Source organism: Crocodylus siamensis, chromosome 12 (genome assembly GCF_052110815.1).
Source record: "Crocodylus siamensis isolate JL-2025a chromosome 12, ASM5211081v1, whole genome shotgun sequence".
Taxonomy (NCBI): Eukaryota; Metazoa; Chordata; order Crocodylia; family Crocodylidae; genus Crocodylus; species Crocodylus siamensis.
In genome coordinates, this window is record NC_143406.1 from 4,870,334 (window position 1) to 4,894,929 (window position 24,596).

At 50.1% G+C, this 24,596-nt stretch overlaps 1 protein-coding gene across 4 annotated transcripts in view; it reads right to left on the reverse strand.

Annotated features, from left to right (window-relative positions):
• Positions 1 to 1,692: 1,692 nt before the first annotated feature.
• KAZN (kazrin, periplakin interacting protein) overlaps positions 1,693 to 24,596 on the reverse strand; it is a 644,812-nt gene continuing 621,908 nt past the window's right edge. For 3 of the 4 annotated variants that reach the window (XM_090024113.1, XM_090024116.1, XM_090024114.1), the window contains 5 exons: positions 7,976 to 8,181; positions 7,114 to 7,232; positions 3,897 to 4,128; positions 3,105 to 3,206; positions 1,694 to 2,642 (listed from right to left, as the gene is read on the reverse strand). In XM_090024113.1, the coding sequence (XP_089880239.1) occupies positions 2,472 to 2,642; positions 3,105 to 3,206; positions 3,897 to 4,128; positions 7,114 to 7,232; positions 7,976 to 8,181 (830 nt within the window). In that variant the 3' untranslated portion in view covers positions 1,694 to 2,471. Of the gene's footprint in view, positions 2,643 to 3,104; positions 3,207 to 3,896; positions 4,129 to 7,113; positions 7,233 to 7,975; positions 8,182 to 24,596 lie in introns of all 4 variants that reach the window. The other variant, XM_090024112.1, reaches the window with a different exon arrangement.

Genomic DNA, 24,596 nt, shown 5'->3' on the forward strand with positions numbered 1-24,596 from the left:
CTGCAGCTGGTGAAAAAAGGAAGTGATGCTTCAGAATTACAGCCCCCAAGTCACTGAGGTTCGAGAAGCAGCTAGCCCATGTTCCTAACACCGAACTCTCAAGCTTGAACGTCACAGCACTCGAGCCCATGTTTCTTAACCTTCTGCAACGTTCCCCAATTAATTCTCTTTTCAGAGTACCCCAGCTGGTATAAAGCAGCGTTCATTTACATCAGTTGGGGTCCTGGCACCAGGGGTTTGTTTTCAATGTTTGGTTCAGTGCAAAGCAGTTTCTTCTGGGACAAGATCAACCCATTTTGATTGCTACGGTAGAGTTTGGTATAATCCTTTCTCTTGCTTGGCTTGGCCACCGTGTCCTTAAAAAGCATCAGCTGTTAGATTTCAATAAATGATTCAGGCCAGGCTCTGGTAGGACCCATGTCTAGATGCCTGCTGCAGGAAAAGTGATCCCTCCTCCAAGTCTTCCAGGGACTTTCCAGAGTTGAAGCAGGAGATGAAGCTCCTAGAGCAGGACAGACAACCTGGGCCGCTCCTTTGCTCTCCCTGGCAACAAATCTGCAGGGAATCTGAATTCTAGGTCTAGGATTTGGCAAATGACTCTGCACTTTATAATGAGCTAAGAAACAGAGAGCTCCGACTCTACACGTGGCAGGTTCAAAAATGAGGCTGGGATCTAAATGAAGAGACTTGCCTGACCCCTTGTTTTTATGTCCACTGCCTGCAGAAATGAACTCCTTTGGGGCCAGATTGTAAATCATTTATTCCTGAAGGAGACAATTGCTTTGTGTGACTCCCAGTTCAAGTCCACTGCTCTCCAGTGGATATAAGGGCTTTAACATCTGACCCTCAGTGATTTTACCTACTGCCTATACAGCTGGAGTGACTGGGCCAGGTAGAGCACGCCAGAGTTACAGTTTATAGTTTGCACTAGATGCACTTTTAAGAGACACCTACGACTTCCCCTTGGGATTGTTAGAGATCGGTGTGATTAAGAGGTGTGTATGATGTAAGTTGAGCAAAAGTAAATGGCTTTGTAATGGGACAAGAAGACTTTATTCTCTAGCATGCCATCGATAAAGACCTTTCAGCAGGTGAGCAATGCATCCTGGCTGCTCCAGGCTCTGCCGATTGGCAGGGCAGCTGTGGGGTGGAAAGAGTCTAAACAAACATTCGATAAAAGATGGAAAACTCTCTTGTGCTAAGCACTCCCTAGGAGCTGGAAAAGGATCATTTTCTGGAATGACGGCTTTATTTGAAACAAAACCTATTACAGTCTCACCCTTCCGCACAGGAAGCTATTGAGTTCAGATATGCCAGAAAGGAGATCAGTTGTGTGACTGGCAAAATGACTAAGCCAAGGCATCAGGCTCATTTTTCAAATTCAAATCTCAGTCTGGATTTGAACTCAGGACTGGATAGCTAGGGGAGGGGTGCACTGACTCATTGTACTTTAAAGCCTACTGACTAGGGCCTGTCATTTCATTTGCTGCAATGAGCAAGGGCCTCTTGCAATACTTCCTGCTCCCTCCCAATCCTGCTCCTTCCTAGGATTTTGGTGTGGGTAAAATATCCTTAGCACATGTTTTCAAAGAGATGAGATGCAAGAAGATATCAGCCTCACTGAACATTTTCAGGCAATGTCTCTTGCCCTGAGGTCTCCTCAACTAGCAACTAACTTAAAAGCCACAAACTGCCCCAGTGATGTATTCAGCTGTTTAATATATTATACATAATGAAATTATGCACTGCCATGGTATATCACAAAGCAAGTTATTACAAACAGTAATTCTCACAATTCTCTGTGAGGTAGGTAAGTAGCATTACGTCCACTTTACAGATGAGTAAACCGAGGCACGGAGAGGTTAAATGACTTGCCCAAGTTCACAGAGTGAATCAGTGGCAGAGCAAGAGCGGAACCCTTTCCCCCTGCTGTAACCGCTCGAACACGCTCTTGGCCGAGATAACTTAATGTGTTACTGAAACAGGACAAACAGACTTACCAGCAACCTACAGTTACCATTAGCACTTGGAAACAGCACAGGCAGCATCATTACAATTTCAGTTTTAGGCAAAGTAGGGCAAGGCTGCTTGTTGACTGGAGTGGGGTTTGGGTCAGGCCCAAGCAGAGACGCATGCTGGGAGGTCACAGGGAGTTCTCTCTGCAGAGGGGCTGCAAGGTGCCAACAAAGCTTCTCCTGTTTGCAGGGAGGAAAGGAGTACCTTGAGGAGCTATGGCCTACCAAGTCTGTTGGTCCCTTCTCCTCTCGTAGCCCCGCTTCTTCCCCCGAGTCTCCCCGGGCGCCGGCGGTGGCAAGTCCCTGCAGAGACCAGCTCCGTGGCAGTCAGCGCTGGAGACTTCCTCGTGGGGTTTCCATCATCCTCCCCCCTGCAATATTCACCGCAGAGCTGCACCTTCCAGATGCACCTTGTGCTCGGTAGTTACGTGGGAAGAGCGGGCAGGAATGTCTGCCTCACTTGGCTGGGCTAATGATGGCGTTCATCTCCTCCGCCAGGTGCTTCCGCAGGATGTGCTTGGTGCTAGGGATGCCCAGAGCTGTCGCCATGGCTTCTGCGTTGAACGTCGGCTCTAGCACCAGCACAGCCCCGTGGACTCCGCTGTTCATCAGGTTGTCTGCGTACTCCTAAAGGCAACCAAGCCATAGAGTTACCCAGCACACAAGAGTCCTGCGCCTCCTTTGCTAGCAGCTGCTGACATGAGAGCAGATGATATTCATGGCTGCTCTGGCTAGGGATCAGCAGGCTGGCTGGCAGGGGTTTCTCACCCCTGCCTGACTGCTATCTCCCCCTGTATCAATCCCACAGTGCTTAGGTCTTTTTATACTAGATACTTCCTCTGCCCATTACCAGTCTCGGCTGATGAAGACTGAGCCTTTCAAAGGCAGTCTTCCCAGGCCTCGCTTCAGGCGCTGTCGTTTGGGGATGCAACCCAAGAAAAAGGAAGGCAAATAATGTCTCAGCCACCTCCATCAGTGAAATTCTCCCCTGTGCAAAGCACTAAGCAGTACTGGGCCTGTGCGTTGGGGCTGCACAGGGAAGAAGGGCCATGCCTAGTGCTCACCATGTGTACAAAGAGCAGGTCCTACCTTCAGATCGATGTCCCTCACCCACTTGAGCACCCGCTGATTTGTCCAGACAAGGGGGTCGACGTTCTGCGTCTCGCAGCGAGCCCTCCGCTCTTGCAGAACCTGCATGCATAAACACAGCATTATTCACAGCACCATGGTCCTTGCCACCTCCATTCGACACTTCTTCCACAAAGCCCAGAGCTGTATCCTCGGCTACCATGGTCAGACCTCAGATCCAGGCCAATTGTTGGGGGTCTCAGAGGAAAAGAAGGGAACAAACAGCCCAGCATACCTGGAGTCAGTCCAAGACAATGCAGTACAACCTGAAACGGTCACTTGCTGAATGACATTTTCCTTTTTCTCTGCTTGCTTTCCGGGTATAGAAGGATCACTTAGAGTTGGGGAGGTGAAATCCCTTAATGTTATCTAAGCACCTCTCACCAGCAACAGAGTTCAGGGCAGCTCACTGCCTGCCATACAGCTCAGCTTTGAATGCGCCTTGCTAGATGAGAGCTACTCCAGCAAACCTGAGCAGGTCTGTCTCCACTCAATGCAGCTGCTGGGCAGAAAGGCTATATAATGTATATAAAACAAGGCCAATGGAAGATGAGGATGCTCTGTCCCAGAAGCAACTGAACCGCAAGAGCTGGGGCAAGAGCTGGGAGCACAGAGTGCTTACTTCACAGACACTAGGATTAGCCCTGGCTAGAAGACCAATCCTTCGTTATACAGACGAGCCGTTCCCCCACAATGGGGGAGTGGTACGCCAAAGCCAGCCACACTGCCTGGTTTAACCCTTTCTCTTCTCACCTCCTTGCTGAAGTTGACTTGAAAAAGCAGCTCTATTCCCAACAAGATGCTGATCTGGTGGAACCTTTTGGACACATTAAGGTGCTTCTCCAAATCTCGTTTCATCAGCGAGTTCAGCATCCGTCCATCAATGAGATGATTTTGGAAAGCTTGGGAGTACTGAGACAGCCCGATGTCATTCAGCCAGGCTTTGGCTACCCAGTGGTGATCCAGCTCAGAGGCTTTAGACAAGCTGAAGAGTGCATAGGAAACAGGAGGAATAAGGATTAGATCGGAGTCATGACGTATGATGCTTCTGCCACCCAGCGCTCAAAATCACGTCTTGAAGCCTGGTGTGGGATCAGGGCTTCATTTATTGCTACATGTCGACATTTGCTTTAAAGTCTATGGGGGAAACGATTTGTACTCCCTACATTAAAAAACCCCCAGCAGAAAGTCTGCTGATTTCTTAGCTTCTGTGTTGATCACTGCCATTATCCCCCATGTGACAAAAATCCAGTGCTGGGTGTATGAAATTATTCAGGATTGCCCATCGCCCTTGAAAAAACATTTCTGGCATCACCCCCACTATTGAGCATGCCCTAGCTACTCAGTCACTGGCCACAGGATGTCAGCATTGCAGCACAGAAATCCTCTAATGAGGCAGTCGGGGATGTATTATATGAATGGGATAGTGAAATCCACCCCCTTCTAATGTCTGCTTTATATTTGGGGATGAGTCTCAGTATCCAGGGAAATATGCCCACATTGGTCACTAAACTCCTACACCAACGACCATGGTCAGGCACACATCAGAGGTGAAAGGAAAAGTAACCCTTGAGTCTGCTCTTTAGCCTGCTCACCCTGGACGTACAGCTCTATAACTCCATGAGCATTAAGGGAATTACTTGCAGCCTGTTGGTAGCCACCTTAAAACTAGATGGGAGATGCCCAACGGCTCCAGCAAGGGGCTCAAAAGCATTACCTTAATTAATCTAGCCTCACCCTCTCTTCCCAGCTCTGAAGTGTGTAATAAAGCAGAGACCTAGCAGAAAAGTCTCCTGACACGAGAGTCTTTCTTATTTCCTCTCCCTGCAATAGTAAATGCAATGCTAATTTAGAGCATGCCGTGTTAATTAGCTGCTTGCTTCTCTTAACTCTCAGGAGACCGGGCTTCCCAGAACAAATCTGAGTGATGGGCAACAGCAGAAAACTTCCTAGAAAGCAGGTACAGCAGAGGTTCCCACCTGGTTAAGGTCCAGCATTTATTTGCAGACTATCGTCTGCCCCAGTAATGCAGGGAGAGAGCCAACGCTGAACTGCTGCTCACCATGGCAGCTCCTCCCCAGTGCACTTTTTGAGGACAGCAAGCAGGAGTCCTCTTGGAGTCTCAAGGGGTGCAGACCCGTGTTGCTGCCCAAATTTCTATCTGGGATCCTGTAGCCGAAGAGCACCAGCCCCCCCGCTTGGAGCCACGCGCCGGCAGACGAGGGGCAGGACTCATCGCCACGCACGACTCCTCCCCTGTGCAAACGGCGACCGGGATCTCTGCTAGGAATGGGAAGTGGTGGAAGCCCCCTGCTTCCAATTCAACCGCAGGCTGAGAAGCTGAATTATGCCATGCAGCCACCAAGCATTAAAAAGCCAGAGAATCACGGATGTCACTAAGCCTCAGATGACTTACAGCCTGGGATTAATACCACAAAGACTCTCCCTTTGCCAGAAAAAGGGTGTTTGTACCCTTGCAAAGAACAATTTTCCCAACTATTTAATTGGTCTAATAAAAGAGATCACATTTAGCCAAAGAACCTTGTCTGCCGAGGTCCGTAGACCAACATGGCTACAACCAAGACCCCCTAAAGCTCAGGATCAAGGTAAAGCTAAAACTAGCCATTTCCAACCCAGCGACAGGTCTAGAGAAGAGACGGTTTGAGGTAGAAGGGAGCTATGCGGGGTTGTAATCTTGGCAAAATCTTGCTCTAGTTTGCTTTCTTTTCCTGACTTGCTAGTGATGCCCATGCTCACATCTCACTAGGCCACTAAGGGGGCTTTTTCTTGTCTTCTTTTTTTCTTTTTGATTTGGTGGCTTTAAATACAAGAGACAGTTTTTTTTCTTTTTTTTTTCTTCTTAAAATCAGCTTGGCTAGCACTGTGAGAAGCAGCACCATGCTCTACACTTGACTAATTAACTGAGCAAAAATGATGGGGAAATCACCAAGGGAAATAATTATGCAAAACAAAAGCACCAGTTTGGTTCAAGTGACTTTTCTCTCACCCTGAGCCCAGCAGTATGGATTCTTCCCCGGCATTTGTTTTTTTACTTTTTTTTCCACTCTTTCCTTTTTTTTTCACAGAAAATTTAATCTCTCTTTGCCTGACTTCTGGAGAGAGATAAGTGTGCATGTGTGTACACACACACCCACTCCCACCCCGAGGAGGTTTTACGAAAAATGAACTTGTTTTACAGAATACAGCAACTGTAAGTTGTAAAGGTCTGAGTAGCATTAGGCAGTGCTATGCAAAACAAAACCAGGGTAAAGGTTTGAGGGCGCCAAAAGTTGTTATGAGTTGTCCTTGAAATGAAAGGAAAATACAGCTGCAGAAGCTTTAGGTAACCATGCCGTTAACATGTTTTAGCTTTACTTTTTTTGGTATTGGCACAAATTAAAAGGTGTAATCAGATAGGCCAAGTAGTATAAATAATGGCTTAGGATAGTAGAAAAGGAGGGTTATTTTGTGATTCTCATCACTGAACTACCAACCGCCAAATCCACTATATTTTGTTAACATGATGTATTACTTTTCACGATTTGTTATTCTTTGATTTTGCTCTTACCACATAAAAACTCTAATTTAACATGCAAAGTTATCTAATAAGGATCCTTCTGGGAGGCTGTGTTTGCTTTCAGCATTGCTGCTTTCAGTCTTTTAGGGTCCGAAAGATTAATCACAGCCAATTCCAGCTCGGCATGGTATGATAATGGTAGTGTAGGTATTTAATAAAAGGGGAAAATAACTGAACTGGCAACAACACCCATGCGCAGCGGTGCATGCATTCCTCCCACATGCTCTCTGGCATGTACACAAACATGCACATATGCAAAGCTTCGCACGCACATGTGTAAGTGTAGGCATGCACATACACATAAGCGCGTGCAAACATACGTGCGTGTGGCCATACATATGCGTACATCAATTAATACAGAGTGAAATTCTGATGCCCCGAGGAAGTCCGTACCATCTGCCTGCCTCCGCGTCTCTGTAGTCTTCTATTGCCAGTCGAAGTTTGCGGCGGTGAAGGGAGTTACACACGCCAAGCTCTGTTGCCAAATCTTCATCGCTCAGAGTTAACAACATCTGTGCTCGAAAGGAAAAAGAAACAAGGCAACCATGGACTTAGGGACTCAGGTCTTGCATGATGGCAATGCAATATACTTGTTTTTATGCCACGTGGTTCCTAAAAAACCATCCCCACATGGTTTCCAAACTTAACTAACTAAATCATTGGGAAGAGAGGAGCAAGACGTTCAGGGTCTTATCGGAGGACCCAGGTTTTGTTCCCGGCTCTGCCACCAACTTCCAAGGTAACCCTGGGCAAGGCACTTTGTCATTCGAAACCGGAGTTTCCCAGTCTGCAATACAGGAGTAACAAGAGCATCTACTCCATCATACCACTGTGAGGATTAACTCATTCCTTCGAGAAGTATTGACTACAAGGAGGAGCATCACAGAAGAAGTGTAAGGATGCAGATCAACTAGAGAGTGAATACAACTCGGGGAAAGCTGAGAGGGGCAGCTGGGAAAGGAGGTGCAGAGAGGTCAGGGAAGGCGGCTGCAAGCAGCAGACACCACGCAGAAGTCTTTTCCCTCAGCCCAGATTGCATATAGTGAGGAGATGTTGGAGGAGGCCAGGAACTGCTGGACAAGGGAGCCATCATAATCCCCTGCGCAGGCTCGAGCTGCAGCATACGGACCCAGTTTTAGATACCGAAGCCCCTCCAGATGCTCAGAGCTGGGCAGACTCTCATGCCCTGGCTCTGAGCCGTCCCCATTCTTGGCAGAGGGCTAGCAACACTTCAGTGCCCGGGTGATTCTCCTACCTTCCCGCTCTTGATATTCTCAGCGCAGGCCTTGACGTACATGGGCATGGCCATCACCACCTCCAGCCACGTCTGCACGGTGCTGGCCTTCCAGTGAGACATGGGCGTGGTGCGGACCAGCTCCACCTGCTGCAGCCGGTCGACCTGCTCCTCCCCTTCGGACAGGCTGAGGCTCAGGCGGGTCGGGCTGGACAGGCTGTCGGAGTCTGAAATACAATGCGAACAGTGGAGATGCAGCTGGATGGCCAGCCAAAGCAGCCCCTTTTTTTTATTTTTATTTTTTTGTGTGCAAAAGTCTAGTTGGTGTAATAAAAGATATCACCTCGACCACAAGTCCTGATTCCATCATGCTTTGGTCACAACAGGTTTCAAGAGCTCCCTGCAAAACCTGGGAAGCTGCTTGAGACGCACAGATTCCCAGCTTAGGATAACGCTAATACAGTGGTGACAGCGCAGCGCTGCCACAGCCTCATCCAGGGCACGGGCTGCAGAGTGCCCCAGGAGCTGGCTGCCTCAGCTTTGCTCATAAAACACCATCAGGTCATTTCCAGCACGACACCCCCCCACCACACCAGCTGCGGTCTTCGACAAAGTCTGGGATCAGCTGAACCTTGAGCCAAAGCAGGAACACCGATGGCCAGCTGCAACAGCAGGCATTTATCCTTCACGCAGACCAGTGACCAGGGGGGAAACCGCTAGCGTGTTATATCAGGATTCTCCTCCCGCCCAAAAGTACCGGTCGAAAACACAAAGAGCTCCGCGATCCCTGTTGGTCTTTTACGCTGCCTCGCCATGCGCTTCCCGTGGGGTCACGTCCGATCCAGACAGATCATCCTCGGTCGCTCTTGGTGCAATTTCAGCCTTGGCTGCTTTCTAGCAAACTGCCAGCCACCTGAGTGCCTCTAGGTTCCCGCAGGAAACAGCCAATGCATAGATCCCCTAACCAATAATTGGTTCACCTGTCACTTAAATAAAGATCTTACTGGAAACAAGGGTTGAATCTCACGGTGCTGCAAGAGGCAGGAGCCAGAGGGAGAAAAACAGAAGAGCTGTGCTCAGCCAGGTGCGTGGCAGCTGGAATAAGGGCGTGCACAGGGTATTTGCTGCCTGCCGCTGATGCTGAACCATGTCATGGGACCTTCCCAGATGCTGGTTGGGAGACTCACAAATCCTGCTGAAATCGGTTATTGCTTTGGGTGCTCAGCCCTTCTCAGGAACAGCCCCAAGGGCTCTGAGCAGTTTGATCAGGACAATGCCTTACTGGATCTGGTATTGGCAACGGGGGATGACATAGTAGGGGACCTACAGATCGGTAGCCATCTGGGGGACAGTGATCACCTAAAAGTACAATTCAACATAAGGCGTCGAGTGGGTAAGGTAACCAGTAGGGTGAACGTGCTGGACTTTAGGAAAGCTGATTTCAGCAAACTCAGGCGATTAGTGAAGGATGCACTGCAGAGTAGTAGTTTTGAAATGATGGGAGCCCAAGAAGGGTGGCTGTGCCTTAAGGAAGCTATCCTTCGAGCACAAAGCGAGACGATCCCCGTGCGAGGTAAAAGAGGGAAAGGGGCCAGGAGGCTTCCCTGGCTGACCAGAGAAATCCAGGGCAGACTAAGGGCCAAAAGGGGAGCACATAAAAAGTGGAAACAGGGAGAGATCACCAAAGAGGAATATCCCTCTTCTGCTCGTGCTTGTAGGGAGGCAGTTAGACAGGCCAAAGCTACCATGGAGCTGAGGATGGCAACCCAAGTAAAAGACAATAAGAAATTGCTTTTTAGATATATAGGGAGTAAAAGGAAGGCCCAGGGAGGAATAGGACCCCTGCTAAATGGGCAGAAACAAGTGGTGACGGACAGAGGGGACAAGGCTGAACTCCTCAACGAGTTCTTCGCCTCAGTGCTGCTCAGCGAGAGGCACAACAAGTCTCTCACCGGGAGTGCAGGGAGGCAGCAGCAAGGCACCAGACTGCCATGCGTGGACCCTGAGGTGGGGCAGGGTCACTTGGAGGAACTGGATGCCTTTAAGTCGGCAGGCCCGGATGAGCTCCATCCGAGGGTACTGAAGGCACTGGCCGACATCACTGCAGAGCCACTGGCGGGAATATTTCAACGCTCATGGCGCACGGGTCAAGTCCCGGAGGACTGGAAAAGGGCCAATGTGGTTCCCATTTTCAAGAAGGGGAGGAAGGAGGACCCGGGTAACTATAGGCCAGTCAGTCTCACCTCCATCCTTGGCAAAATCTTTGAGAAAATCATCAAGGCTCACATTTGTGAGAGCCTGGCAGGACAAATTATGCTGAGGGGAAACCAGCACGGGTTCGTGGCAGGTAGATCGTGCCTGACCAATCTAGTCTCTTTTTATGACCAGGTCACAAAACGCCTCGACGCAGGAGGAGGGGTGGATGTCGTATACTTGGACTTCAGGAAGGCCTTTGATACGGTATCCCACCCCATACTGGTGAACAAGTTAAGGGGCTGTGACTTGGATGACTGCACAGTCCGGTGGGTGGAGAATTGGCTGGAGGGTCGCACCCAGAGAGTCGTGGTGGATGGGTCGGTTTCGACCTGGAAGAGTGTGGGCAGTGGGGTCCCGCAGGGCTCGGTGCTTGGACCGATACTCTTTAATGTCTTCATCAGCGACTTGGACGAGGGGGTGAAATGTACTCTGTCCAAGTTTGCAGATGACACTAAGCTATGGGGCGAAGTGGACACGCCGGAGGGCAGGGAGCAGCTGCAAGCAGACCTGGACAGGTTAGACAAGTGGGCAGAAAACAACAGAATGCAGTTCAACAAGGAGAAATGCAAAGTGCTGCATCTAGGGAGGAAAAATGTCCAGCACACCTACAGCCTAGGAAATGACCTGCTGGGTGGCACGGAAGTGGAAAGGGATCTTGGAGTCCTAGTGGACTCCAAGATGAACATGAGTCGGCAGTGTGACGAAACCATCAGAAAAGCCAATGGCACTTTATCGTGCATCAGCAGATGCATGACAAATAGGTCCAAGGAGGTGATACTTCCCCTCTATCGGGCGCTGGTCAGACCGCAGCTGGAGTACTGCGTGCAATTCTGGGCGCCGCACTTCAAGAAGGATGCGGATAACCTGGAGAGGGTCCAGAGAAGGGCCACTCGTATGGTTAAGGGCCTGCAGGCCAAGCCCTACGAGGAGAGACTAGAGAAACTGGACCTTTTCAGCCTCCGCAAGAGAAGGTTGAGAGGCGACCTGGTGGCTGCCTGTAAGTTCGTCAGGGGGGCACAGAAGGGAATTGGTGAGTATTTATTCACCAAGGCGCCCCCGGGGGTTACAAGAAATAATGGCCACAAGCTAGAGGAGAGCAGATTTAGATTGGATATTAGGAGGAACTTCTTCACAGTTCGAGTGGCCAAGGTCTGGAACGGGCTCCCAAGGGAGGTGGTGCTCTCCCCTACCCTGGGGGTATTCAAGAGAAGGTTGGATGTGTATCTAGCTGGGGTAATGTAGGCCCAGCACTCTTTCCTGCTTATGCAGGGGGTCGGACTCGATGATCTGTTGAGGTCCCTTCCGACCCTAGCATCTATGAATCTATGAATGCCAAAGGGGCTTTGCTCAAGCACCACCGGGTAAATAAGAGCCACCCCATCAGAGCCAGGGGGTATCACCGGTCCCACCCCGTAGAAGAAGGTGCCGGGCAGAGTTTCCTTGGGCTGTATTGCTGGACACGGGATAACCTGGCACTGGGTCTGCTGGATCCTCCGGTATAGCAGAGCCCTCGCCTCTAGGTACGTTGTGGTTGATTACAGCTGACTTTGCTCCCGCATCCATGCAGAGGTGGATGGAGCGACACGAAGCTCCTCTGAACGGAAAAGCTCCCCACCTCTCTACCAACAGTTCAGCTGGATTGAAATGCTGCAGGAATCCCCTCCCTTGCCTTCTGGTCACGTTTGGCTGCAATATAGCACCTTCCTTGGCATTTGCAAGGAAAACCCTGGGGGTTCCTGGAAGGCGATGAGAAGAGTGGGAAGCTGGGAAGGGAAATGCAAATACTGCCTGTTGTGAGAAGACAAGTTGCCAATACATCCAGATGGATAGGCTACACGGGAGTGCTCCCTCCAGACCATTATCTGCCCATCCATCAGGCTAATTACTAGGGAAGAAAGGCTGCAGCCTAGCCTAAGCCGGCATTCCTGGCCTTGGGACACCTCGACCACGCTCCACGGGGCAGGCCCACAGGGGTGGGTGTTGCCACTGCATGGATTTTGATGCCCTGTGTTTTGTGATAGAGCAAAGCAGGCGTGGGGAGGCAGAGAGAGGCTGGAAGGGGCAAGCATGCCCAGGAATAACCTCTCTGCCTGTCCCCCCAAGTCCTGAAGCCAGTCCCATGCCTCTGTGCACCAGGCCAGTGTAAGCCCGCACCAAACACCTGCCATCCCCCAAAATCGGTGGGTTTTCCAGTGTGCACGGGCCTTGCTTTGGCACTGTGGCACAGGGCTGAATTCCAGTCCTTGCTACCACTCCTTTGAGTGTGAAGCAGGAAGCCGGGCAGGGCAGGGCAGGCAGAGGCTCCAGCAGGTATGCAGTGAAGCCTGGCTGCTCACTGCCCTGGGTGCCCTGCCCAGCGTGGCTCTATGCTGGGAGCACGCAGCCAGTTCGCGTGCATTTCCAGAAGCTTCTTGGTGCCCTTGTGTCAGGTCCCTCGTCTTGCTTTGTCTGCATTTGGGCGCGAGCCTTGGAGATGCACCCAGGGATGGCGATGGCTTGCATAGGCAAGGCTGGCGCTATGCAGCGCCCCATGCTCCATGTCCACAGTTGTCTGCAAGCTGGGCTGGATGCTACAGTACCAAGCCCATGGTATCCAGAGAGCAACAGTGTCCAGCAAATACCTGGGGCCTCTGTGACCTCTTCAGGATAGGTAAGTCTGCAGGGACCCTGGGCATGTGTGCAGATCCGTGCGCCGGCACGAATCTTGGATGAAATTCATGCACTTTGGTGCACAGGGGCCTGGTTTGAATCATACAGTTATGTCTTGGGGGTGGTTAAGTCTTGGATGGGCTTCGAAGGTGCTTGTGCAGGTGGCAGACAGCTACAGCCCTCAGAAGCAATGCAACATGGGGTAACACCATCATGCACCTTATTTAAATGGTCTAGTATGACTATACAGAGCTGGGGAGGCACCCACCCCTCAAGATTGCTGCATCTCCATTACTCCTTAAAACAAGACCTCTTGGTTTGCCATGAGCCAAGCCAGGCCCATCCCCCACCCCTCTCCCAGACCTGCAGTGGCTCCAGCCCTTTAAGGAAAAAATAACCAAGAAAAAGCTCTGGACTCACCAGTTCATGCCCAGTAGGGGAGCGATGTCTGCTGCCCCATGCCACGTGGGGGGCTCTGCATGAGCCCCATAAGCCCTGAGGCTGCACCAGAAGTGGTGAGTCCCGGGGCTTTTCTCCATTTTTTCTCTTAAAGGGCTGGAGCTGGAGTGGGTGGGGCAGCCATGGGGGTGGGGGGCAGCAGGGATCATCCCCTGCTGGGCAGCACCCGGTGAGTGGGTTTTTTTTTAAAGCGCTGGGAGCTGGGGTGGCTGGGAGCAGCCATGGGGGACTGAGGGAGTGAGCGGGGGTTGGGGGCTGACAGGGGTCCCCCCATGGTCGCCTCCCTCCTGCCCCCTACTTACCAGCATGGAGTCCGGGTCCATCTCCCTGCTGCAGCAGGCAGGGACTGCCCGAATCGCCAAAGCTCTCCGAATCTTTTCTGAAGATTCAGAGAGCTTTAAATCGAGTTGGACCTTTTAATTGGCTCCTGCGATTCAATTTGGATTCGGAGCTTCGGCCACCCGAAATCGGGCCGAATCTCCTCCAAATCGAATCAACACCCGAAGCTACGCGCACCCCTATTAAGCATCTAGTGTAGATGTACCCAGCGACTCCTGCTTAAGGCTGAAGAGTCCTGTACTGCTTGTGACTAGAGCTAGCTAAGCACGTTCCAGTTTGCTTTACGCAAAAAAAAAAGTAATTTCTTATTGTTCCATGGTTTGATCCCATTTTTCATCAATACTTAAAAAATGCTTACCTGCTTTATAGCTGTTAAAAAAAAAAAAAAAAGAGATGGTGAGCAGGAGGGATTTTTTAAAGAGCAAAATCCTTCCCCTCCCCTGCTGTTAAAGTTTTGAGAAAAAAGCATTGACATTCAGAAGACCTTGGCTGGGTGTGTTTGAAACGCTGTTTACTTGGGTTGGTAGCTCAAGTAGTTTGAGCTGCTGGGAATGTATGCAGTTGGTCAAGGACACGCTTCTTTGCCGCAATGATTTCAGTTCCCTCCAACACATCCATAACCAGCCGCTGCTGCTGCGCTTTCCAGAGATACTAATAAGGTGCATCTGATTGGGGAACACCTGGGGCTGGAATTATTAACATTTCTGTTCCATTCAAATGACCTATTACCTGAATGAATGGTAGCAAAAGCCATTGGCCGGAGGCCAGCCCAAGTATGCACTGCTCAATTACACTCAGCCAATCAGGCACCAGAAACAAGACCCTGGACCCTGACAAATACATCTCAGATTTGACCACTGACTTCTGGCGGTGGTGCGGGCCAATGAACTGCAGCCTAGCAATTATTGCGAGGGTCAGCCAGCCACTTGAGTCCTAATTAAATGGCTCTGGCCTTGTGCCAGGTCTCTGCAGCAGGATGAATTTTAGCTGGAGAGTTTTGAGCATTTCATTTTAAATAGAAAATTAAATTTGGAGAAAATGGCAAGCAGCTGGCAGTCAATCTGCATGGAGGGTGGGAGGGGGGGAAGGCTGAACTCATGGAACAAGTGACTTGCTGCAAAACAGCCCTTTGGCCTTCCTCTCCCGCCTTTCTGCAGTCTGCCTGTGTCCCAAGCAGGACCACTCCCAATATCAGGTCTGTCTAGCACTGTAGGGGAAGGATTAATTGCTTGCTTGGGAATGCTTTGGTATTGGAAAGTTGCCCCCAGCTGGAAAGAGCAGTGAGGATCTGACCCTGCAAACACGTGCTATGAAACTTAAGTAGGGACGGCTCCCAGGACCAAGGTGAAGAACAGGAGCGTGACGCTGCACCTGCCTTGTGACTCTGTGAGCAGAGGGGTGTCACCAGGGCCTTAGGCAGGCATGCCCACAGGCATAAAAAAGCAGGAGCAATGTAGAGCAAGCATCATCTTTTTTTTTTCCTGTGTTGGTACAGCGCCTAGCACAGTGCTCCAAGAGCCAACCTCCTACGGTGCTGAGACCAGCCACTTTCAAATATCACAGACGCTGCTCTTTTATAGTGGTTTCCTGCCTTACTTAAAAAAGAGATCCTGGAGACTTTCTGGGAAAGCAGACCCACGTGATTTTTTTATATACCCAAAGGGCTTTGGGTAAGCACAGATAAACCACAAAACTTTCTGGCGTTCCACTCTGAATTTGAGGCTTACTTTTAACAACTAATAACCCAAATAAACTTTCTGCTGACAGATTTTCAGGGTGTGTGGTAATCATTAAGCCTCAGTACGCTATTTTTCATATTATTTAGACACCAAAATTGATGAGACCGTGCTACGCATTAAGCTTTCAGCTATTTCTTTCTCATTTTTAAACCTGCTGAGTGATGGGACTGCAAAAATAATCTCCAGCTCATACAACTTTGCACACATTTTCTCCTGGTCTATGATCAAAGCGATAAACTCACGAAATAATAATGCCCAGCCCTCCTGGAAGTGCTGACACAACCGCCCTGTGGTGTTATGAGCACAAATACCACAATCGGCAGTAATTTATCTATTAACAAGCTTTTAAAATACAAGAGTTACATTGCTACTTTAATGCTTTGTATCATCATAAAAGACTGTCTTTATTTCTGCTTTCCATCAAGTCCAAAAAGCCAATGGCCTGTAATTATGACTGCATTAAATCCCAGGAGATGCAGAGGCAAGGAAATGCATAAGTGCAATAAACATTTTCTTAAGAAGCAGAATATATGCTTGAGTGCCTTAATGAGATCAGTGGCTGTCTGGATAGATGATGCTGTTGGAGGGCTTAGCTCAAAGGCATGGCATTCTCCCATCTAGCTCAGGTTTTTCTGTAGCACTCATCACCATGGTATCTCATCGCCATAACTATTACTGAAGTGCCACAACCCAAAATGACTTAAGTGTCCTATTAGGAATAAGCCGAAACATGACTTCAGAGCAGAGACCCAGCCAAAGCTCTGAGATCCTGTGAGATGCAGGCCAGACCAAGGCCACGGGGTACCTGTACTGGATTGAGTAGCAGTAGGTGATAGCGTTACCTGTAGATGTAGATGATCAATCCTCTGGCACACTTTGGCATGGGCAGGGGAACTCCAAAACCCGGTTTTTGTTCCTGGCCATCTCGTTGCTGCCTTCTGGTAAGGATGATGGTGTTTAAAGGGGACATGGGGAAGCCTAAGGGGGATCTATAGATTCTGCAAACTGGCTATGTCCATGGGGAGGGATTTTAAATGAGTAACTCGCACCTACAGTCACAAATAGGAGGTGGGTCACGCCCCATTGGAAAGAGTAGAGTCCAGCCTTATGGTGCGATACTCCGGCCCTTTGTGACAATGCTTTGTACCTACCTATCTTTAGAGCCCGTATCCAGCTCTGTGCGAGCAGTGGGTTAGGTGCATCATTTCAACTATCACACAGGGGATAGCTTTTCAGACCAGGCAGGCTCTGAGCTACCTTGGTGCTCAGAGATCAGTCAGAGACCTGCAGAGGAAGGATGCTGGTGCTCCTTTGCCTTGTGCCCCTGCAACATGCCAGCCTGCGTCATTTCCTGCATGTGCGGCTGCCTCTTGCTGCTCTTTACCTGGTGCGATCTGTAGGTTGGTGCAGACGGATGGGCTTGACGAGCCATTTGTGACGTGCTTGAATACGACAGCTCTAACGATACCTGTATAGGAAGGTCCCATGTAAACTAGTCTGTGGAGTGGGGACCCAGCTGCTTTTGGAGGGAGAAGTAAAAAGGCAAGGAGGAAGAGTGGACTTAAAGACAGAGCATGAGATTTCTTCCTGCTTCTGACCCTGCCTCAAAAGCAAGACACCTCTGTGTTTCGCTTTCCCATCTGAAAAATGTGGAAATACCACTTTAACTACCTCCCAGTACCTGAGAGTCAACTCATCCATGCCTATGCAGCATTTTACTACCGTCACATGAACCATGGTAGAGACATGCAGTGCTATGCCCTGATATATAAAACCCATCCCTTCCTGTTTACCAGCAATGTAAATAGCATAGCTGCAGATGCAAGTCTTTGGGCACAAACAAAGGCAGGTAATTCTCCTGGAAGGCTCCCGTGACACCTGTGAAGAGGCGCAGGAAGCGTGGGATGTAATAAAGCTGAAGCAGATAAAGGAGGGCAGACTGCCTTTCACTGTGCTCCTAGCTCAGCCCAGTCTAGATTACCTTGCTTGTCTGTGTGGGTGAAACGTAGGCTTTTTTTTTGCAGGACTAAAGGCTCAGGCTTGTTGCAAGACCGGAAAGGTTTAAGCCCAGGATGAAAAGATGATATATTATATTATGTCCAGTGGCAAACAACTGACTGTAAAGCAGCTCTGTAAAAACATCCAGAAAATAGGCAGTTTTGCAGCCCTTGGGATGGCTGGACTAGTTCACTCCCTGGCATAAGTCAGAGCAGCCCAGAGGCTGTTTTACCCTAGGTCTGGTGCCTCTGGTCCCCAGGGGCCATGCCGGCAGGTCCTGCAAGTGGATGTGCAGATGCAGTCAAGGTCAAGCTTGCCTTTCTCTTAGCCATGCAGGCTCTTTAGTTTCCTAACAACACACTAACAAGGAAACATCACCTTTTCAAGCCATCCATGGTATGCTGCTTCCATAGAGCATTTTATTTTCAAACAGTTTGAAGTGATGCAATGAACTGTCAGTCAGGCGACACGCGGGGGTACAGAAGCAAGAGAAGCGCAGCAACGTGGCATTTTTACCCATCGGATCAAACCGTTCCAGGCCTCACTCTCCTCATCTTCATTTCCTCTACCATGAGGCTGGCTACAGGGTAAGATTCTGGACAAGATCTAGGAGAAACACAAAGTGTTATCCAGCATTACTTGCACACCCAGCCTTTGCTTTCCTGTAGAATATATTTTCATCCACCCCGTAATTTGGTCGAGGGTCTCATTTACTCTACAATGGACCTATTGGATTCACCGGGGTGGCAGTCTAGATTGACCAGGGGAGGATTCAGTCTACTTTCTCATGATCCGCAGCTTGCGTTAACTTTTAAGTCATGCTCAGTTAGTGCAGAACATTGTGCCTGTCAAACACGACTTGCTGAAGGAACGGGCACGTCAGCAGTGCCTGCCCCAAATGTTTGCGTCTGGGTGGAAAACGGTGAAGACGCGACCTTACTTACCAATCTGAATGAGGAATGTAAGAACCGCCATCCGCTGGGTCACACCATCTGGCCCAGCATCCTGTGTTGCACAGGGGCAGAGCGTGGATGCTAAAAGGGAGTGAGCGGGATATGACCAGGGTTTTCCTCCAGTTCCTCTCCCACTTGCAGCCTCCAGCATCTAAGGTCCAAAAAAAAGTTCTGATGCAGAGGCTGTGCCCCTACCTCCCATATTCAGTAGCTAGCGATGAATCCAGCCCCACTGGAGGCCAGTGCAGGATTGTCCCCTACAGCTGGCCATTTCCTCAGCCGGTATAAACTGTGTTAGCTCTGTAATCAGTGGAGCCGGGGGTATTAGGAACAGCTGAAGGCCTGGCTCAGTACTTTCCACCCTCTTGGCTCAGTCTAGTTTTAAATATGGGCCAGCATTTTAATCTCTATTTTAACAGATCCATCCTAATAAGGGGAAGTTTTCTCAGCAGCCTGCCTGGTTCTCTTCTCTTCTTCATGCTTCACCTAAAATACTTCCTCTCTCTTTTGGGTGCTGACATCAGGACATCTTTTCACTCCCCCTCCTAGCTGGACTGCCAGCAGAGACTGAATTTCATCCCTCTGGATCTGAAAGCATGAGATGCTGTGTTTGAAATAAATTAACCCAAAGACTGCTCCCTCCATGGTTTGGCCAGTAGCTGTGCGTGAGAAGTCATGTTACACGTGCAGGTTACATTGATGGCTTTCAGGTTATGACTTTATGCCCTGTGGAGTGATTTCAGAATTCACCGACATAAGAGAAAACCTCCTTCCCTAGCACTGTCACACGTTGTAATGGATCAAGAGACACCCAAAACTGATGGTGCCAGGCTACATTAGCAACTGCCACAAGCCCAAGGGCTGCGCCTGATTTGAGCGTGTTTGCATAACACATTCAGCTGGAGCGTCTTCCTGTAACCTGCAGTGTATTTGTCTCTGGGTACTAGACTGGACTTGCATTTCCTATAGTTAGAGAAATAGGAGTTGTTTTGCTGTTGGAGTTCCCTAGCAGCAAACACCAGCGCTTGGTGACCTTTGTCCTAAGCCAGTAAAACCTCCAGCGAAGGGACCCATTATATAGCCACCAAGTGCATTCAGCCTTCAGGCTAGATGTTGCATCTCTGATCAGTGCTGCGCATGGCAGCATCTTGAATGGAAATGGATTGGCGAGACAAACAACTGTCTGAATAATGCCAAGCCTTACAGGAAACCAACTCACCATGGGGAGGTTCACTGGCCAGGCACCATGCGCCTTTCCTTCCAGAGTTGACTTGCGCCATTCCAGATCTTTTGAGCGCTGCTTCTGAAGTCACTGTGCTGGCTGGTCCTTGCGTCTTGCAGAATACCCCAGAGATGGTAGCTCTTCGCCTCAGGCTGCTAATTTTTGCAGTGAATCTGCCACCTTGCAAAACTGATATGCTTTCCATTCAGATGCTTTCACTGGCGCTTAAGTCTCCTTTTATACCAAAAGCGGTGGCATTTTAGAGGGTGTGTCCATCCCTCAATGGGATTACCCTGCAGGATTAGTTTCTTGAGTGGCTAATGCAGTATCCCATGCATAGCTGTAAAAAGCACTGGCATTTGGGACTGTCTTGTGCTTTGGTTCAGGCAAAAGTGCTTTTCTCGCTGAGACACTGGCTATATTCAAATACAAAATTCAAGAGACCAAATGTTCTGGGTTTTTGTTTGCTTCTTGCAGAGCTGGAAGATCAGTGGATTTGGCCATGTGGTCAGGGAGGTTAAAAAAAAAAAAAAAAAATCTAGAGAGACTAGACGAAATATCTGATCCAGCCTGAACGTGAGTGTTGCCAGAGCTTGGAAGCTTTCACATTTGGAGGTTTTCATTTTTAGATGCATTTTAGTTTGTGCCAGACCCCAAAACATATAATAGTATGCTGTATGCTCTTAATACTTCCATCATAATGTCACTGGGTTTATTAACTGCATTTGGCCAGGTCCGTGTTAGTCAGGGATTTTACTGGGAGAGGGCCTAGAAGCAGTTCTGTCAGGATTCAAGTTAACTCGAACGCTGCACGTCTGCAGACCTATCATGTCTGAAAGCACTGGGCTCTACCTGGTTCCCCTGGCATTATTCCTTTGTCTGTTATTATTCCTCAATGATTAAATTACCTTTACCTCCCATTTTGGCACTACAGGATTTATTGCAGCTCTTGGGGTTTTGCACGTGCCGTGGGAGCCTAGGATTCTGCACTGGGAAACTGATGGGATACAATAGTTAATGTTAAACCCCTGTAAAGGTTCTTGGGACCTCTCCACCTTCCCTTCCAACAGGGTGAGTTACACTGTAGTCTACCTGTGTCGGGGGGTTGGGAATGTCCTTACTTGTTGTACAAGTTCCCAGGTTCAAGGACCACCAATCCAGTTCTACATTAGAAGCCCACGCACCATTTAACTGGAGTTTATTCTGTAAGCAGCTTTGTTCATTAAGCTACTCCCTGCCCTTTCCAAACTCATAGCCCTTGGGTGCTCTGTGGGGCCTTTTGGATCAACAGCTCCATCTGATGTGGAGTTGTGGTGTGTTTTCCCTAGTTTGGGTAGGGATATCGCCTTTGCCAGTATACTTACAGCAAGCTGCAACTTGCACTGAAATGAATCAGGGATTCAAAGTCTTTGGGCAGAGGGTATCCCGATACAGCACCCAGCAGAAAAGGCTGGGGTTTCCAAGCGCTACTGCAATGCAAGTCGTCAGTCGCTCCATTTCACTTCACCACTCTTCACCCGATCAAATTCTCTCTAAGCAGAATCCGCTCAGAGGTGGGTCTAGACCCAAACCACGTACCCAGATCTCCAATTCAGATACAGCGAGCCTGATTCTTAGCTAAGTGACCCGGGTGCAAATTAGAAGCGAGTCAGTGAAGCTGTACCAATGTGAGATCAGACTCAGCGCCATGCAGGCCTGCAGTCAGGGTGAATTAAAACTTCTGATCTGAAACCTAAACCATCCCGACTTGAGGTTCTTCGGTATAGCTCCTGCAACAGGCTCAAACGGTGAAGACTGGTGCATGCCCTGGGCTGGATCTGTGGCTTTGGGGCTGGTTTATCCCATGCCTTTAATATTGGAAATCCTTACCTTGAAGCAAAGGTGAAAACCCTAAAGCTTCCTTTACAGGGGCTGGTATCAGGCCATTATACACATGGCTGCATGTCAGGACCGGTGTTTATTTTATGCTAGCACCTGATGAGAATTCGTGGAGTCTGAAGCCACAAAGAGTGCAGGGCCCGTGTCTCCCCTGCACAGCACTGGTGGTTTTGCATCTGTATAAACCCAGTGCTGCAGTGGATTTGAGAACCAGGATCACAGCTCTCAGAATAACCGAGATCTTTTATCCCTGGAGCAAAGGATGCCACTTGGATCACTTTCTCCCCAACCCTTTAGTGCACAGCTCCCACAAGGTTTCCTTTGCATGGATGACTGGGCAAGGGGGATTTTACTGAGGCACCTCCTTCCTTGACATTTCCTCCCCCGCCCCGCTACATCCTCCAGTTAGCTGCAGATTTTTTCCCTGCGCTCCCAGCTATTAGCCAAGGTGCTGCAGCTTAGCACGTAAGCTTTAGCTATAAACCAGCTTCTCTAGCCTGCTAATCATTTGGAGCTCGACTGTGGACCTTGTGCTGGCATTTAGCTTCCCTGGGACCATTCGTCTGAGTAGGTGCTCATCCACCTGAACAAGGCTCGCACAATCTAGCCCGGTGCTGCTCTTCGGCAATTTGTCTCCTGCCACAGGTGGTTTCGCACAGCAAGGCACCAGCAGTTGGTCGGCTCCAGGAGAAGTCCCCGAGCCGGCAGCGCGTGATTCTTGTGCGGGATCTGCCTTGCTGCCTTTGAGGACAGAAACGCTCCGGGTGTGAAACTGGCTGCTCCGCACCAACGGCAGCAAAGCCTCAAGGGCTCTGACAGGGTGTTCTTTAATTATTTAAAAATAATCAGCTGAGTAATATATTACTTGCATTCTCTATCTCCATTAACTCTTTGCAGCGCCCTCTCATTTTCTTCATTTGCTTACACCCAGTGAAACCCACTGGTTAATCAGTCACGCGCCATATTGGGTCCGTTGCAGCCTTCCTCCTTTCTCTCCACTCCCTCTCTAAAGAGATGCTTGCCATCTGTGATCCCTTCATTCCTCGTCCCACCAGCTCCTGGGTCTCGGAGACCCTGACCCCCTCTGTCTGACATTGCCTTCTGATCCAAAGGCCACCTCTTTCTCCAAAACCCTAGCCCTGGATCAGACTGGTGATCGTGGTTGTGGACTTTCCCCCTTTTCATAATGCTGCATCCAGCGCTCCCCGGGCCAAGTTCTCTCCTCTTCTGTCCACCCAACCTCTCATCAGTCTTCCTGCCCAATCTTAGTTCTTGGTCACCCTTTTCCTCTCCTCTGCTTTCTCCAGGCTCCTTTGTGCCAGGTTTAGCTTCCTGTGCACTTGGCAGCATGTTTGCTCATCTTTTATAGTTTCATAGTTCCTAGGGTCGGAAGGGACTTGAGTAGATCATCTAGTCCGACCCCCTGCCATGGCAGGAAAGAGTACTGGGGTCAAACGACCCCGGCAAGATGTTCATCCAGCCTCCTCTTAAACACCCCCAGGGTAGGAGCCTGCACCACTTCTCTTGGAAGTTGGTTCCAGATCCTAGCCGCCCTGACCGTGAAGTCGCGCCTCCTGATATCTAACCTAAACCTGCCCTCTGCCAGCTTGCGACCGTTATTCCTGGTCACTCCTGGCGGTGCTCGGGGGAACAGGGACTCCCCCAATGCCTGCTGATCCCCCCTGACTAGTTTATAACGGGCCACAAGATCCCCCCTCAGCCTTCTCTTGTGGAGGCTGAACAGGTTCAGGTCCCGTAGCCTCTCCTCATAGGGCCTGCCCTGCTGTCCCCTGATCTTGCGAGTGACCTCCTCTGGACCTTCTCCATGCTGTCCACATCCCTCCTGAAGTGCGGCGCCCAGAACTGGACGCAGTACTCCAGCTGCGGCCTGGCCAGTGCTGCATAGAGGGGGAGGGTCTCCTCCTTGGACCTGCTCAAGATGCATCTGTGGATGCATGACAAGGTGCGGTTGGCCCTCCCGACTGCCTCCCCACACTGCCGGCCCATGTTCATCTTGGCATCAATGATGACCCCTAGATCCCTTTCCGCCTCCGTGCTTCATTACGTCTTCGTTTCCCCAGTTTAACTTCCTCACTTACCCAAAGGGATGTTCTTTTGATCTGGTGTTCATCCAGCACTCCTCTGGCTGATTTCTCTGCTGCTGAGATCTCCCTCTTGGGCCAATAAGGAAGTCCAAATCAATTCAAAGCTCTCCAAATTGATTTGGAAAAGATTTGGAGAGCTTCAAAGACTTGGCCAATCCTTGGCGGCTACAGCAGGATCTGGAGCCGGATTTGGAGCTGGTAAGTACTATGGTTGGGGGAGGGGGGGCTGGAGAAGGAGGGTGCTCACCGGGTGCTACCAGGCAGGGGGGAAATCCCTGCTGCCCCCCACTGCCCCATGCTGTGTGGGGGCCTCTGCATGAGCCCCTTGACCCCCCCTTGCTTCCCCAGCCTCCCATGGATGCCTCGCCTGCTGCGGCTGTGGTCCTTTAAGGAAAATAAAGCCCCAATCCCCCCCAGGACTCACTGCTCCTGCAGCAGACTCGGGGCTTTGGGGAACTCATGCAGAGTCCCCACATGGCACGAGGCAGTGGGGATCAACCCCAGCCAGCAGGAACTGTGAGTCTGAGGGCTTTCCTCAGGTTTTTTTTTCTTATAGGGTCAGAGCCGCAGCAGGCGGGACAGCCACGGGGGAGGAGGAGCAGGGTTGGGGGGCTTGTGCAGAGCCCCCCACACAGTGTGGGGCAGTGGGGATCACCCCCCACCCAGCAGCACCCACTGAGTTGGGGCTTTTTTCCCCCAAAGAGCTGGGAGCTAGGGCGGGCAGGGGCGATCCTACTGGGCTGGGAGAGCAGGGGGCGGGGGGATGGGCCTGGCTGATTTGGCTCCTGCTGAATCTCCAAATCAGATTTGGCCGAATAGAATCAGGACAGTGATTTGAATCACTGAATTGAATCACTGTCCCCCAAATCAGCCGAATCTGAATCTGAAGCAGATACTACTCACCTCGCACAGGCCTAATTTCTGGTATTTGCAGCAGGGAGCAGCTGGTTGAAAATGTCATCTAGGTTTGCTTCTCTTCCTCTATTGGGAAGAGGCAGCTCTAGGCCTGGGGGTTGCTCATTTCTCTGCTTATCCAATGCCTAG